Source organism: Phaenicophaeus curvirostris, chromosome 28, assembly GCF_032191515.1.
Source record: "Phaenicophaeus curvirostris isolate KB17595 chromosome 28, BPBGC_Pcur_1.0, whole genome shotgun sequence".
NCBI classification, from domain to species: domain Eukaryota; kingdom Metazoa; phylum Chordata; class Aves; order Cuculiformes; family Cuculidae; genus Phaenicophaeus; species Phaenicophaeus curvirostris.
In genome coordinates, this window is record NC_091419.1 from 1440444 (window position 1) to 1457705 (window position 17262).

General features: G+C 52.1%; 1 protein-coding gene across 1 annotated transcript; it reads right to left on the minus strand.

The window, feature by feature from the left end:
* Positions 1–2190: 2190 nt before the first annotated feature.
* Positions 2191–4120, minus strand: LOC138731669 (ras-related protein Rab-4B-like). The gene is made up of 6 exons (XM_069877753.1): positions 4114–4120; positions 3948–4028; positions 3534–3648; positions 2840–2902; positions 2609–2760; positions 2191–2306 (listed from the first exon to the last, which is right to left on the minus strand). The coding sequence occupies exons 1-6, from the start codon at positions 4118–4120 to the stop codon at positions 2191–2193; spliced, it is 534 nt and encodes a 177-aa protein (XP_069733854.1).
* Positions 4121–17262: the final 13142 nt, after the last annotated feature.

The following is a 17262-nucleotide window of genomic DNA, read 5'->3' on the forward strand; positions in this document are numbered from 1 at the left end:
GCAGGTTGGGATGAAGAAGGACCTGGAGAAGGTTGAGGAGAGGCCTATGTGAACCTCATGAAGCTCCCCAAGGTCAAGTGCAGGTCCCATAGATGTTCTGGGAAACCCCTATTATCTGGGGTATGAAGGGATGGAGAGCAACCCTGCCAAGAAGGCCCTGCGGGGGCTGGGGGTTGGGAAGCTGGCCATGAGCCGGCAATGTGCACTGGCAGCACAGAAAGCGTCTCCTGGGCTGCATCCCCAGCAGCGAGGCCAGCAGGGCGAGGGAGGGCATCCTGCCCCTCTGCTCCGCTCTGGGGGGAGCCCACCTGGAGCCCTGCGTCCAGCTCTGGAACCCTCACCTCAGAAAGAACGTGGACCTGGAGGAGCTGCCTGTGGGGCTGCAGTGGGGACGCGGTGGGGTGGTGGGGAGCAGCCAGAGCCCCTGCCAGAGCCCAGGGTGGGAGGATGGTGGCCAGGGTGGTGGGGTCAGCGGTGGTTTGGGCGTGGGGCCGTGTCCATGAGTCCTGCAGGGCTGTGTCTGTCCTGGCTCCCCCACCAAAGGGCTGCTGGACGTGGGGCAGGGGCCAGGGGAGTCCTTGTCCCCCCCAGGATTGCCTGCCCGGCTTGTGGTGGCTGAGCCCCGGGGGCCTGGACCTGGAGGGCAGCAGAGTGGCCGGAGGTGACATCTGGGTGTTGGGGGATGTTATGGCCTGGGAGGCTGCCCTCATCCACGGGGACATCAGTGCCCAGAGGGACGTTAATGTCTGGGAGCGTGTCCTATTCTGTGGGCACATCAGTGTCCACAGAGTTGTCCAGGGCTGGAAGGGGGTCTTCTTCCATCGGGACATCCGTGGTGACTGAGATGTCCCCGGCTGGGATTGTGTCACCTCCATGGGCACAGCCGTGTTGGGAGGGGCTGCCTCTGTCCCTGGCAAACGGATGGGAAAGGCTGGGAGGCTGTTGTCCTAGGGCTGACGGAGATGTCAACAGCTTGCAGGGCGTCCTCTTCCATGTGGCCATTGTGCTGATGGAGGTGTCCCAGGCTGGCAGGGTGTCCTCTTCAGGGGGGACACAGGTGCCCACGGAGATGTCTCAGGGTGAGCTGGTGTCCACCTCCATGGGCACAGGTGTGTCCCGGGTGCTGCCCCTGCCCAGGGGGCCCCCGAGGACTTGGCCTGACAATACCAGGACCCCAGGAGCAGCGGTTGCTCATGGGAGGCCCCTGGGTCTGCCCCGGCCCCGGGGAGCAGCCAGGTGGTGGCCCACGGTGAAGGTGGCAGCCAGAGCCTGGGCTCTGCTCCTGACAGTTTCTCGCTAAGTCCAAGATGACATCTGACCACCCCATCTCCCACCAGTCCTTCTCTGTTTGTAGCCAGCAGGTCAGGCGAGGCCCCTGCCCTGGTTGCCTGGCTTCCCAGCTCTGTTGGGAAGTTCTCTTCCACACTCTTCAGGAACCTCCTGGACCAGTTCCTCTCGGCTGTGTTTCCAGCAAATGTCCTGTCAGATGAAGGCTCTCCAGGAGAAGAAGGGATTGGGGGACTTTTGCCAGCCACTTGGGCAAAGCTTTGTCAACCTCTTCCTGCTGGTCGGGTGGCCGATGCAGACTCCCAGCAGGAAGAAAACTGGGGACACGCCCCCCAAGGGGTTTGGTGGAGGAGAAAACTGGGGACACTGCTCAAGTACTTGGGGGGGTAGAAAACTGGGGACACACCCCCCTCTGAGGGGTTTGGGAGGGGAAAAGGGGGGCAAAAAGGTTCCAGGGCAGGGAGTGAAGCCCCCTGCCCCCCCTAAGAAGTGATGGGGGAGATTAATGACTGCTGTTTCCCCCCCCAGTCTATATTGGGAATGGAAAATCGGGGGCCCCCTCACAAAAAAATGTACCCCCCCCAAACCCAGCGTGGCTGGTGGGGGGGCTTTACCCTCCTCTCCTCAAAGCAGGAGCCCTCCCCCAATAAAGCCATCTCCCCCCAAAAAAATTCAGCTGGTGGAACTGCAAAGCTGGGGGGTGTCATTAAAGAAGTGGGATTTGACCCAATTTGGAGCTGAGACACGGAAACCGCCACAGAGAAGCCACCTTGGCCAAACCCAACCAGCACTCGAATTGGGGGTGTTTTGGGGGGCTCCGTCAAGGCAGGCAGACCTGGGGGGGTGAGAAAAAGAGAGAGAAAAGGGAGGTTTTGTGGGGCTCGAGGTGGCATCTCACTGGGTTCAGCAGGAGCAGCACTGGCAGGGGGAGCCTGGGGCATCCTGCGGTTGGTGGACCTGCTGCAGGAAGGTGACGTTGTACTGGATCCCCGAGGCCATGTTGTCCACAGCGAGCTCACCTGCAGGGAGAAAACGGGACCTTCCATCCACAGGATCCAAAAGAAACCCCAGAAGATCCCAAATCTCCAGCCCTGAGATCCAAAAGCTTCTCCAGGATCTCAACCTCTCCATCCTCAGGCTCCAACCCCTCTCCCTCAGCCCAACAAAACCCATCTGGCGTCCCCGTACCTGACCCAATCTTGTCCAGGATGGTCTGGGCACTGGTTTCCAAGATCAAGGGTCCTGGGAAGCACAACCACCTCATTAATTCCCACCATCATTAATTCTGAATTAAAGCCAAGATTTCTCCCTTCCATCTCACTGTTCTCCCATGCAAAGCGTGCAGCTTCCAAGAAGGTCACTTCCCTACGGGCATTTAAATCCTTGTTCCTGCAGAGGATGATGACGACGTTGGGGCTGGTGAGTGTACGGACGTCCGTCAACCAGTCAGTCAACGCGTTGTACATCTCCCGGCTGGAATTGGGGAGAAAAAGGAGGGGTTGAGCCCCGATTTTTCCCAATTCCAAGGGATTTTTGGGATTTATGGATCCACCTGGTGATGTCGTAGAACAGCCACACGCCGGCTGTGCCCCGGTAGTGACTCCTGGTCATTGACCTGTGGAGGAAGAAGAGAAGGAAGGAACAGGTAGGAGAAGACCACCTGAAGGCTCCGGTTTGGTACTTGGAGGATCCGGTTTGGGGACTCAGAGGCTCTGGTTTGGGACGTTGGGAATGATTCCTTCATGGGAAGGCTGGTGAAGCCCTGGCAGAGGGGTTCAAAAGCCGGGGAGATGAGGTGCTTAAAGATGGCTTAGTGGTGGACAGGGGTGGTCGTACTCGATGATCTCAAAGGCTTCTTCCAACCAAATGGTTCTATGGAGGTGCCGAGCATGGTTGGAGAAGGTGGCAAGGATCTGGAGACCCAATTCTAGGAGGAGCAGCCGAGGGAGCTGCACCAGGAGGGGCTCAGATGGGACATCAAGAACGATTCCTTTGTGGAAAGGGCGGTGAAACCCTGGAAGAGGCTGCCCAGGGAGGTGGTGGAGTGTGTATTCATGGTGGGGTTCAAAAGCCGGGGAGATGAGATGCTCAGAGATGGTTTAGAGGTGGACAGGGATGGTTGGACTCAATCATCTCCAGGCTCTTTTCCACCAAACCATTCCAGGTTTCCATAGGTTCCATTTTGAACAATAAGAGAAGCCCAAAAGCCATCAGATGCTGCAGGGAAGGATTTGTTTTTCCCCTACCTGTATTGCTCTTCACCAAGTGTGTCCCAGATCTGGAGCTCCACCATCTTTTCACCAACACTGACCAACTTAGAGCAAAATCCCATCCTGATCTTGCAGCCGCAATCCTGTTTGACTGCAGAAAAAATGAGATGGAGGAAGAAAAGATTGCAAAATGCCCCCAAATTCCCTCAAACACCCCAAAATGGCCTCAAACGCCCCAGAAGTGCCTCAAAAATGCCCCAAAATGATCCAAAAATGCCCCCCAACCCACCCAAATTGCCATCAAACACCCAAAAATACTCTCAAAACACTGTGAACTTCCCTCAAACACCAGCAATTCCCAAAAATGCCAAAAATAACCCCCTAAGCGTCTCCAAAAATGTCCCTAAATGCGCCCAAAAGCATCAAAATGCCCCAAAATGCCCCATTTACACTTGTTGCGGATGAACCAGTACAGCAGGTGAGGTTTCCCCTTGCCCGCCCTACCAATCATAATGAATTTGAAGAGGAAATCTGAGGAGAAAAAGGGGAAAAAAGAAGATGATTTGGGGCAATTCCTGCCATTTTCCTTCTGACCCCACCCGGAAAAGCCCCAAACCCGGCATTTTTAGCCTCATTTTATTGCCCACCAGAAGCTGGAGGAGCCCGAAGGGTCCCCAAATCCCATGGGCCCGCAGACCCCTATAGGGACTCCCAGACTCGCTAGAGGGCCCATATAGTCCCTATAGGACCCATACAGACCCCCCATGGGGTCTCTAGAACTCCTATACAATCTCCAGATCCCCTACAGACCCCCTCTAGGGCCCATATAGCCCCTATAGGATCCATACAGACACCCCACAGGGCTCCTAGGACCCCTATGTAACTCACAGAGCCCCTTCAGGGACCACAAAGTCCCTGTAGGACCCATACAGATGTCCCACAGGGCACCTAGGACCCCTATACAACCCACAGAGTCCCTACAGAACCCCCATGGGGGCCATGTAGTACAGAACCCCCATGGGCCATAGGAGCCCTACAGGCCCCCTATAAGACCCCTAAAGATACCCACCACAGGACCCATAGAAACTCCATAGGACCTCACCTGACCTCGTATAGGGTTTCTATAGGACCCATAGAGCTCTCCTAAACCCCTTTACGACGCATACAGCCTCTACAGACCCTCTATAGGACCCCCTCCAGACCCCCCATAAGACATACATGGCCCCTATAGGACCCAGAGGAATCCTATAGGAATGCCCACTCCACCACCCCACGCCCTGTGACCTACTACAGGGTTCCTACAGACCCCTATAGCTCTAGAGGACACAGCGCCCCTACAGACCCCCTATAGGGCACCTTTAGTCTCTATAGGACCCCTATAGAGCTCCCATTGACCCCCTATAGAATCATAGAATCACCAGGTTCAAAAAACCCACAGGATCACCGAGTCCAACCATTCCTATCAATTACTAAACCACGTGCCTCAGCACCTCATCCACCCGTCCTTTAAACCCCTCCAGGGATGGGGACTCAACCACCTCCCTGTTCCAGTGCCCAGTGACCCTTTCCGTGAAAATCTCTAAGGAAGAATTCTTTTCTGCTGAGGGTGGGGAGGCCCTGGCCCAGGTTGCCCAGAGAAGCTGTGGCTGCCCCATCCCTGGAGGTGTTCAAGGCCAGGTGGGATGGGGCCCTGAGCAACCTGGTCTGGTGGAAGGTGTCCCTGCACACAGCAGGGGCATTGGAGTGACTGAGCTTTAAAAGCCCCAACCCTGCTTTCCATTGCAAACTGTTCCCCATTTCTGTGAGATTTTGAGTCTTTGACTTTTCTTTTCTTTCCTTTTGGTTTCAGCTTGCAGCAGCTCCTGTCCTGGGCCAAAGCCTGTCTGTGCGGGGGGCACGGGGAGCTCTTTCCCAGCAGCGCCGTCCCCTTCCCAGAAGAGCTGGCAGTGGGGCAGGAGATGAGTGAGCAGGGCCTGGAGTTGAGTGTTGGCCACGTTCTCCTTGCCTGCTTGGTCCCTCAGTGCCTCCAGGGTGGAAGCTGCTGCCTTGGCTGCTGCTCTGGTGCCTTCAAGGGGAAGAGGCGGCTGGGCAAGAGCCCCCAGGGCTGAGGTCTTGGCGAGGGAGAGAGGAGAAAACAGACCTGGAACCGCCCGAGCTCTGGTTGGTTTTGGTGTTGTTGGAGTCGTGCACTGGCTTGAATTGTGTAGCTGGGGCCCAGGGGCTGCACCCCCTTTGACTTATCCCGTCGTGGGCAGGAGGAGTGCGAGTGGCTGGGCTGGGCAGACAGCAGGGAAAGCAAGTGCTGCTGAGCCTGCCGGGGACTGGAGGGACTCCGGCACCATCAGCTGTGCTCAAAAGAAAGAATGGTCGGGAGAAGAGGGAGTGGAGTGTGTGGAGAGATGAGGAAGAGTGGCCCTGGGGCCAGGGGTGCTGCTGTAGAGCAGGGACTTGGGGGGAGCTCAGCCGAGAAGAAGCTGGGCCCATTGGCAAAGAGCAAGCATAGAGGATCTTGTGTGAGATGGTGGAGGAGATGTGGTGGGCAGCGACTCCGCTGATGTTTCTCTTTTAGGGAGGGAATTGCAAAAGGATTGCGGGGAAAGGGGGAGATTCAGCCGAGCTCTAGGGGAGAGACCAGTTTGCAGCATTTTGATGGTTGGGGGTGGGGAGGGTGCAATAAGAACAATGGGGACAGGTGGTTTATCAGGACCTGTTTTGCTTGGTCTAAGGGTAATGCTTTAAACTAAAATATATTCCAACGATCTATAAAGGAGATATTTTTGATGGGGATGGGACTGAAAGCCCAGGCTTCCAGAGTGGTGGTAGATGCCTCATTCCTTGAAACATTCAAGGTGAGCTTGGATGGGCTCAGAGCAGCCCTGCTCCTTCAGGGGTTTGCACTAGCTGACCTTGAAAGGTCTCTTCCAACCTACACTCTTCAAAGATTCTATGATTTACTTCCCACTTAGGGAGGACTGATCTGTAGGTTTTTGCCTGAGGAAGGAAAGCCATCAATTTTTCTCCAGCTGTAAGGAAAGAGGTCATCTCCTGACAGTTTTGAGGAAGCCCTTGTTAGGAACCCACCACCTGCATAGCGTGCCCCTCATCTTTTCTCTGGCATTCCATATGGTTTCAAAAGGTTTTCAGGCTGTTATTATATTCAGTTCCATCAGATCTTCTCATCTGCAAGGATTCACAATGAGTTCAGTGTCAAAAATCTGCAAGTTAACATACTTGTCATGGTGAAAGGATTGATATGTCCTATCAGTGGAATGATTCACGTCTGAAGATACTCACATGCTCAACATTCTGCAGAACTGAACCTGGTTTATAAAAATAAGGGCATATTGCGGGACTTACTCAGCATTTGCAGGAACTGAAGGCAAGTTCAGCTGCAGACCCTGTAATGGCATGGGGCAATGCACTGCGAACATGAAGGGGAATGTTTTTGTGTGCTTTGCATGTAACACAACAGCCCAGCTGATTGAAACTCCGGAGTGTAAATGGTTTCTTGCTGGCATGCAGCCCTGCTCCTCCAGGCATCACTTCTGGGCCAGCTCAGGAGCAACCTGGTCTCTGTGGGTCATGGTGTAGCCGTCTCTTGTGGCTCAGATGTGATACCAGCACGCACTAGATGGTGGTGGTGGACAAGGAGGAGGCTTCCTGGGCCCTGAGAGCAGAAGGCCAAGTGCTGCTTGCCATGAGGGTCTGAAGGGATGTGCCAAAACATGGCGCCAGCTGGCACAGTCTGAAAAATGCCACGGTGGCGACCGTTGCAACTATCTTCCTGGGAAGAGCTGACATATTCTCTTGAGGGAAGCAAGCTGGGTCACTCCGTGTTGTGGCTCGCTCCCAGCACAGTCCATGTGTGCAAGGGCAACTAAGCCCACTCACAAACACAGAAATGCCTTCAAAGGGTTCATAGTCTCTAGTTCACAAAGCAAATTCACTTGAACGCTGCTCCTGAGCTTGGACCTTCCAGGCACACTGGTCCAGGACACAAATCAATGTGCTGGTCCTCATAGCTTGGTGTGGGTTCTCGATGACAAGGGAGCCTGAAAGCATGAGCAGGGCTATCGGTAATAAGGGATATTCAGGGACTGAGCTAAAAGGCTTAGAAATCTCACTCACCTCCCTGTTTTGCTGACAGTTTGGGTCTGCATTTGGCACAACCTAAGAGCTGAAGTGCAGGCAGCATCTCCTCTGTAGCCAGAACAGGGTATGAGCAAAAAGGGAGTTCTACACCCATTTTCTGACAGCACTGGGGAGCTTTTTTTTTCTAGGACACTTTTCTTGAAGTGCTTTGCTGAGGTGGTGGAGCAGTGCTGGCGTATGGACCAGAGAGGTGGTGAATCTTGATCCTTGCAGAGTTCCTAATTCATCTGGGCAACCTTGGACTGAGTAACGTGATCTAACCCTGAAACCAACTAAAGTTAAAGTACAATGTTCTGCCCTTTCTATACCTTTTGATGATTCTGTGATATATTGGATCTCTCTGATTCTTAAGATGAGCTGTGCAGGCAGAAGGTCAAGAGGACATGGACAGTGGTCACTGCAACTGCCTGTGCATCTGAACAGGATCAACATGCAAAACCATGTGAGACCGTATTTGTGGTGTTTGATCCTGAAGTTCACTCCCAAAAGTGTATACACACAGCCCCAGCCTCTGGACACCAGCAGGTAATTTTTCCTGGAACGTTCTTCCTCGTGAACACAACCACTAGATGGGGATGCAAGCACTTGGTTTTCACTATTTCTTGTGGGAAAATTTCCCTTCGTTAATTTTGGCTCTGCTCGCATGATGCACTGTGTTCTTGCCTCTCTGATTAGCATCTTTATATGGGTTCCTACTCTGGTACCCTGTGCTGTAGGGTCAGACCACAGGATTTCAGCCCATCTAAGTTTAGGGGTGCTGTAATAGACTTCAAAAGACAGTGTAAAAAACTGCGCAGACGTGGCACTTCGGGACACGGTTTAGTAGACATAGTGGACTTCGGGTGACAGTTGCACTGGATGAGCTTAGAGGGCTTTTCCAACTTCAGTGGTTCTATGGGGGACATATGATATTCCTGCCCAAAACACACCCTGCACTCCTGGCCTGGATAGTGGGAACTTCAGAAATTGCCAAGACTGTGTTTGCCACCTCTGCCAGGAAGCAGCATCAGTCAGGGAGCTGACCCAGATGCCCCTCTGGAAGCTGACCCTGCGAAGCCATAAGCATAGGAGTGATCACAGAGAGACCCCAGCGCCCCTCAGCTCTTCCAAAGATTTCTGAAAGACTTTAAGCTGGAATAGGCTTCCCCGGCGGGTGGCAGGGTTGAACTTCAGCAGCTGCTTGCACCTGAGGGCAAGCGTGGCTTTTTGCAGTCCTGTCTGGGACCTAGAGCAAGGAGAATGTAACTCCAGAAAATGATTCTGGAGCAAAGATGCCCTTATCTCAGCAGTTCAGTAAATATCACAGTTACCCACATTAATAAAGTGACACAATTTACAGTGCCCATTGCTGCAGTCCTCCTCACTCCCAAGGCCACACGTGCAGGTGGGGGTCACTTCACATGATGGACATGAACAATCTCACCTCTTTATCTGGGTGAGTTTTCTTCTGCATCAAGGCTGCTGGGTGCCACCTTGGATTAAAGGAAGGTGGGGCACCCTTTGTCCAAGCTCAGTGCTACTATGCAGGCTCTGGCTGATGAAGTACCAGCATGGGTGACACAAGTTTTCAGTTGCAAGGTTTATGTTGGGAAGGCAGCTGTCTCTGTACAACAAAAAGAGTTTCCTCAAAGGTGAAAACATTCATTTTTATGTAAACCTAAAGGGAACACACTTCTGCTGATCTTTCTTGACAAAAAAGCTTCCAGAACTGTTAAAGTTCAGTATAAACAGCAGCAAAATGTGCTCTCAGCCTCCATCCTCAGTTTTGCAAAGCAACTTCATGTTGAGTTTCAAAGCCATACTCCGTACAATCCAGCATCAGTCACCAGTAGCCAAACTCTTCTTGTTTTAAACCAGTAGCAGCAAGCATCTCTTGCAGGGGTTGTTCAGGTCATTGCCGTTCTGGATGAGGATGGTGAGGCACTGATGGCACCAGCAGATCAGAGCCACATCAAGTGTGTTTATAGAAGCTGAGGTAGAGCTGGTCCATGCTACTGACACTCGCTTGACTTGAGAGGCAGAAAGGAAATGTCTCAAGTGGAAAATCAGGTGTGTAAGACACAGGGCAATGGTGGACCTTGCCCAGGTACCATTCTTTTCTGCGAAGCAGCATTGCTGACTGCCTTATACCTTACTGGCCTAAAATCATGGAATCGTAAAACAGAAGGGACCTTTAAAGATCATCCAATCCATCCCCTGTGCAGGAGTAGGGCTGTCTTCCACTGGATCAGGTTGCCCTATCCAGCCTGACCTCAAATGGTTCCCACCTCTCCTGGAAACCCAGGCCAGCCTTTCAGCCCCGTCTTTGTCAAAAATACCTCCCTTACAGCCAGTCTGAATCTCCCCTCTTTTAGTTTCCATCCTCTGGCACCCCCAGATCATTTTTGGTAGGGCTGCTCTCCCTCCATCCTTTCATCCCCCAGCCTACACTGATAATAAAATAATTAGAAGTACAAAGCTGCTGAACAGCTGAGCCGTCCCTTCCTTGCTAATATTGTGATCCTGATGGAGGCAGAAGGGCTGCAGACGATGTGGCTGTAATGAAGGCAGGATCCGAGAAGTGCAGTAACTGGCAGGTTGCCTCATCGGCTTTCACCCAGTGGAGGTCAGGTCTGTGGAAACTTGTTCCTGCAAATTAGCTGAGAAGCAATTAAGATTGGTGTTCTCCTAACACCTCTCCAGAACTACAAGAAATTCATTCCACCTGCCCTTCACAACCTTCTTTTTCTTGGTGCCTCTGTGGTACAAAGGGTAGCAAAAGTCAGGCAGCTTCATGTATGATAGACACCAAACCTCTCAGCTTTCATTCCCTGTCCTGCCGAGAGGGCTGTGGGACGCTTTTTAGACTCAGCACATTCTGCATCTTGCTGGATTATTACAAGATGGTTTCTATGGCCTGTAAGAGGCACTACTGCCAAAAAAAAGTCTCCTAAGGAGATCTGCAATGCTGCCATAAGCAAGCTGAAGCAAGCTTTCAGGTCTAATCACCACCCTTGAAGGGTTTGCGTTGAGTGCTGCATCCCCATTCGGATGCTACAGACAGCAGAAAAGATGCAGAGCAACTGGAGAGCCCAGAGAAAGCAAGAGCTGGAGAACATCACCTGTGAGGAAAGACAGTAATTTTGAATTGTTCAGTCAAACTGGGGTGGTCTCAATGGCTTCTTTACTCCATAGTGTACACATCTGTGACTGCATTTCTTCACCTGTACTGCTGAATCAGTGCTCTGTCCTGGAGGCATCTGCCAGCCCTGCTGCAGTTTTCTCTTCTGGATCTTCTTTACCACACAATATGTGTACAAATTGGATTGGATTCAACAAGGGAGCCGAACCATTCACCACCTGGAGCAGCCCGTTAGGTAGATTACACCACTCAAATATGGGTTTTAGCCTTGCTGAGATGGAGCAGAGAGCTGAATGCAAGTCTTCCGTAGCTCGTGTGAATGCATTCATTGCAGAGCAAGTGGCACTTCCAAATTTTGCTTTGTAAGAGGTAGATTTCTAACTGCCTGTGGACAAAACAGTAAGATACTTACTATTTTGGCGGGGGGCAGGGAAAGAAAAATCATTTATCATAGAATCATAGAATGTTTTGGGTTGGAAGGGACCTCAAAACCCATCCAGTTCCAACCCCCTGCCATGAGCAGGGACACCTCCTACTAGATCAGGGGCTCCAAGCCCCATCTGACCTGGACTTGAACCCCTCCAGGGATGGGGCAGCCACCACTGCTCTGGGCAACCTGGGCCAGGGCCTCCCCACCCTCACAGCAAAACATTTCTCCCTAAGATCTCATCTCAATCTCCCCTTCCTCAGCTTAAATTTGTCCCTATGGAAACATGCCGGCATCTTAAGGTATTTTTGCATTTTCCTAAGGTGACGATTCACTGCAGACACAGAAATGATTAGTCTTACTCTAGGAGAAAAGAAGCATTTTCTGAAAAGCGTTATGCATGCGGCAGCCTGTGATGGGTGTTTGTGCTGTGGCTGCACAGCCCATGGTTATGTTGCTGGACTGGACTTGGCTGGAGGTCCCATGTACTGTTTGTCTCCACTGATGAACTGCTGGACAGCGATACTCTTCTAGAAGGATCCCGCCACAGCCTTCAGCGAGGCCCTTGGGGTGCCAAGGCATCCCGAGATAAAAGAAGTGGTTTACCTCTTGCATTGGTGTATGGGACATATATGCACTATCATGGAATCATAGAATCATAGATTCACCAGGTTGGAAAAGATCCACAGGATCGAGTCCAACCATTCCTACCAATCACCACATTACCAAAAACCACATCCCTCAGCACCTCATCCACCCGCCCCTTAAACCCCTCCAGGGAAGGTGACTCAACCACCTCCCTGGGCAGCCTCTGCCACTGCCCAATGACCCTTTCCATGAAAAATTTTTTCCTAATGTCCAGCCTGAACCTCCCCTGGTGGAGCTTGAGGCCGTTCCCTCTCATCCTGTCCCCTGTCACTTGGGAGAAGAGCCCAGCTCCCTCCTCTCCACAACCTCCTTTCAGGGAGTTATAGAGAGCAATGAGGTCTCCCCTCAGCCTCCTCTTCTCCAGGCTAAATACCCCCAGCTCTCTCAGCCGCTCCACTTGTTCTCCAGCCCCCTCACCAGCTTCGTTGCTCTTCTCTGGACTTGCTCCAGAGCCTCAACATCCTTCTTGTGGGGAGGGCCCCAGAAGTGAACACAGGATTTGAGATGCGGTCTCACCAGTGCCGAGTCCTGAGGGAGAAGAACCTCCCTGGACCTGCTGGCCACGCCGTTTCTGATCCAAACCAAGATGCCATTGGCCTTCTTGGCCGCCTGGGTCACTGCTGGCTCATGGTCAGTCGCTGTCAACCAACACCCCCAGGTCCTTCTCCTCCAGGCAGCTTTCCAGGCAGACTTCTCCACTATACCACAGAACATCTCCTAAGTGGCCCAGGAGTGTGTTCCCAGTACAGCAGCACATCTGCAGGATGCCACGCAGCACCATGCATGAGCAACCTGATGGTGAGCAGCCCCGTGACTGGATCAGCCTGGGCCAGCTGACGTAGCAGCAAGCGTGGCGTCAGCTCCATCCCTGTGCTGCAGTCAGTACAGGAGGGTTCAGGGCTCAGGGTGGAACTTGTCTGACCTTTCCCAGAGACCCCAGTGCAGAGTGTGTGCTCTGAGAAGCTCCTCCCATGTCTTGGTTCTATAGTAGCAAGCAGCATTATTATCAGTTGCAGTCAGTTTTATTCCCAGGACAAGCCCTGTCTCCCTCAGCTCTCAGCACTGTCTTCTGACCTCCTGGCTGCTTTCTGTGTCCTCTCTCCAGCAGCTCCTGCAGCCGGTGAACAGGTCTGAGCGCTGCCAGCCGCCTGCGCTCCTGGTTCCACTATCTCTGTGCTCAACCCTGAGACACCCGCGCTCCACCACAGCCTGTCCTGGCCCCAGCTCCCAGCCTGGCCCCAGGCAGCAGCTGGCAGGGTGGCAGTGGGGCCTTGCACGCAGGGCCAGTAGAAGTCACAGGCAAAAGAAAGAATAGGGAGCAAGCTCTGGATGTGGTGCTTGTGCCTATCTGTTCCTCTCCAAAGGATTTCTTTCCATTTTCAAAAGCCAGGTGCCTGGCTGTACTCTCCAGCTGGGAGTGTGCAGATGCTGTTGTTCAAACTGGGCAGGCAGAGGTTAGTTCCCGAGCAAACCTGGGCTCTGCACTGCCTCCCAGGACTTCACAGGCTTTGTTCCAGATCGATGGCATGAAGGTACGGTGACAGCCTGTTAAGCAGTACTGGGATTGCTGCTCAATAGCCTCTGTTATTCATACAGGAGATCCCAAGCTCGGGCAGGACTCCTGATCTGAGGAAGCAGTAAAGGTGCCAAGGGACTTGCAAAGACCAGACAATACTCTTTGTTATTTCTGGTTTTCAGAGATTTAGTGCCAATTTTCCAGTGTCACAGGAGTCAGTGATGAGGGTGTGAGATATCTCTAATATAATTTGTTCTTACAAGGTTTGTGCCAGTCTGGGGGTTGAGAGCAGAAGCTCACACACTTCTAACCTGAGAGGCAGCTTTACTTCTGGGCTTTGTGTGAGTTAAAGGAGGATATGGACTGTGTCACTTCACTTAGTCTAAGATTTCAGATTTTCTACTACAGCTCTGCAAGATGTGCACTTGAACTAGAGCTCAAGAAGTTGGGTTTTGTGCTAGATGCTGGGGAGGGGCTCTTCATCAGGGAGTGCAGGGATAGGACGAGGAGGAACAGTTTTAAGCTGAAAGAGGGAAGACTTAGATTAGACATTAGGAAGAAATTCTTTACTTGTTGAGGTGTTGAAGCACTGGCTTAGGTTGCCCACCTTGCCCAAAGTAGTGGTGGCTGCCCCATCCCTGGAGGTGTTCAAGACCAGGTTGGATGGGGCTTGGAGCCCCTGATCCAGTGGGAGGTGTCCCTGCCCACAGCAGGGGGTTGGAACTGGATGTGCTGTGGGTCCCTTCCAGCCCAAACCATTCCACGATTCTGTGATTCTACGCCTGGAAATGTTGGTTAGACTGAACAAGCATCACTGCTTTAAATTTCAGTCCCTCTTCTAATACCACATTTTAAATTAGACAACCTAGGGAGTCCTAGGAGACCTCCCCCATCAACTATTTTCTGAGGCAATATTTTGAACGTGTGGATGAAACATTTATGCATCTCAAAAGCTGTCCAAGGGCATATCATGGAAAAGAAGCTTTATTAAATAACCTTGCTACCGAGTACCTAAAGAAAACCCTTCAGAGAGCACTTCTTGCCTGCTCCTCGCTCCCTCCTCATCAGCGCCCAGAGCACGTTACTGCTGCACAGTGCACGTTCGGTCCCTTGGACAGCAGTGGATCCTCTTGCTCTGCATTTCCTTGTGTCTCCCATGATCAGAAGCAGCCTTGTAGCCATAGGCAAGTGAGGCACTCCGTGGTTTTGGACTGATACGGGGAAACATCTGAATAATGCTTATTTCTTTCTACGCGGCTTAAACCCAAAGGTTTCTGTGTTATTTCCTTGCATAGTCTTGCAAGGAAACCAGCAACAGCACATTCAAGGCATGAAGCATAGTTTCCAGGATTTACAGCTGTCTAATTCCCATGGGATTGATTCCCATTGGTTAGCACTGGGTGTACGCTGGTGACCTGAGTGACATTGTAGCATGAGGCTTTCTGCCCAGTCACTCACTGGCTTTTCTCACCTCCTAGCAGGGGATTAATCCAACAACAGCGAGCACTGCTGCAATTGAGAAGGTGAGAGCTTGCTGGGGGGGAAATGTGCGGAGAAAGGGGGAAGATGTGCTCAAATCAGGCAGGGAGGAAGGGCTGGGAGCACACAGATGCTTTCAGACCCTCAGCCAGCTGGGATTTCTGCAGTGTTGAAAGGCTGGCTTTTTAGTGTTACCTTATCATTCATGGTTTGATAGTCTTGAAGTAGAGAATTTTGTAAGTTGTGTGACCAATTTTACATAAGGTAGCGGGTTTTGAGTTAACCCGGGGTGAGAGGAGGTTGTCTAGAGCTGATTGCTTGAAGTGAAAGCATCAGAAGGACTGGTTCCTTGTGCTCAGCCTGGCCAGAGCTGGAGGAGAGAGCAGTTCTGTTAGCGGCCCTGTTCCAGACCTCTCTTTTTGTGTCACTCCATGTTGACTGTCAGCAGTGCTAAAAAATACATTATAAAGCAGAGCAAAGAAGGCAGGACGCTGTTCCAGAGCTGCTTCTTATCGCAGTGCTAAAAGAAGGCTGAGCCGATAGCGCAGGTGTCCTGGCAAACGGGGCGCGTTCACAGGAGCGGAGCAGCCTGGCCAGCAGACAAACACACCGCTGGCAGGGTTTGCTTCCCAAGCGCTTCAGCATGGTCTGCTGCGAGGAAAAGAAATGGAATTTTCCAGCTGGTTACTCAGACCGTGTGTGCCACACGCCCAGCTCTCCATCGTGGCTGCTTGCAGATGCCCGTTTAGCCGCAGGCTCTGAACTGTGAGATTTCTCAGGGGCTTCTCCTAGGTCAGGAACAATCGCTGGAAAAGTAGATCAGCTTGCTCACAGAGGAGGTGGCCTGATAAGCTGGGAACGTGCCTTCCCTTTGGCTCAGTTTCTGTAATGAGAGGTGAGACAGTTTGTGTTGCCTCTGTTGACGGCGTGCAGCCAGCACCACTCTGAGCTCCTCCGGGAAAAGGCTTGGGCCCCGTGTGCCTGTGGAGCTCAGCCTGGCACCCACGGGCTCGGGGAGCCACTGCTTCACCCACCGGCTTTATGATCTGTGACAGGGGATGGGGAGAAAACTCCCCATCCGGGAACTCAGCAGGGATGCTGGGTTGGAGGTAGAAGGGATCCCGCACGGTGCGGTTGCCCTGACACGGCTGCACTGCATGCTGGCAGGGGACAGCCAGCTCAGGGTGTAGGGAGACCTTCCGGATCACAGTGTGTGCCAGGGAGACCCAGGCCCCAAATCTGTGCAGTCTTGGTGGGTGAAGGATGCCCAGCAGAGCCTTCCATAGCACTGAGTGGGGCAAAACTATCACTGAGACACCAGCTCTGGGGAGCCCTTTGAAGGGAATGCCACACTTTCCCCTGGAATACTTCAACATAATCAAAGATGTAGCAGAGGGGAGAAGCTTATGGAGCTCAGTCTATTCAACTGTTAATGTGAAAACTGGTTTATTGACTTAACACTGTGTTAATGTCCTTACTCCTATAAGCAAGTGGTCTGGCAGAGGTCCTGCTGACTGGACAACATGCACAGGAAGGCAGAGAGCTAAATACGACTGTGACAGAAGATACTAGTCCTTAAGACAAGACCCTGTATGTTTCTGATACAGCCTTCAGGAGATGCTCCACAGTGGGGAAGATGTGAAGATTCCTGCTGAATCTGGGAACCTTTGAGTTCTCCACTTGGGAGTCTTATAGCAAGGTTCTACTCCAAGGTGAATAGATGTTCTGTCAGAATTAGGAGGCTAAGAAACATGACTGAAGGGTGTCATAAAAAGAGTAGAAATAAAGTTTCAAGAAAAGAGAGGTGGAGCATGCTTTTTCTAGATAGAACTCAAGAGAAAGAAAGATCAGGTCCATTGGGAGTGGCTGAAAGCAGCTGGTTTAAGGGGATTCTGCAATTCAGTGAAGGAAATCCAAGGGTGTAGTTTTCCTCTAGAGCTCTGCTTTCTCTGAAATCCTGTAGTTTTGAATTCTTCTCCTTCCAGAAAGCCCACGAATATCTGTATAGTCTCCCAAATTGCAAAATCAGACTCCAGGAGTCAATACAACACTTGGCTCTGCAGTCTAAGATATCACTTGGGAGGAGAAGAGTAGGGACCATGTGAATCTACCCTGAGGGAACTCGTGATTTGAGGGGGCATCTGGAAAGAACTTGGAGTTGTTGCTGTCCCAATGACTGCTGTAGGATCATCCACCTTGACTAAGCTATTCATATGCCAAATTTCATTGCATTTTAGCCTCTAAGACTGTGTCTGCTGGTGCTGTAGGCGTGAGTGTTTGCAGATCCACATTGATTGAGCCACAGCCTCTTGGTCTGCAGTGTCAATGTGGCCATTACCATTACGAAGTTCAGTCAAGCTCCTCTACAGCAGCAGCTGACTGCTCCTCCCTAGTTTATTGTCCATCATTTCCAGGGTCAGGT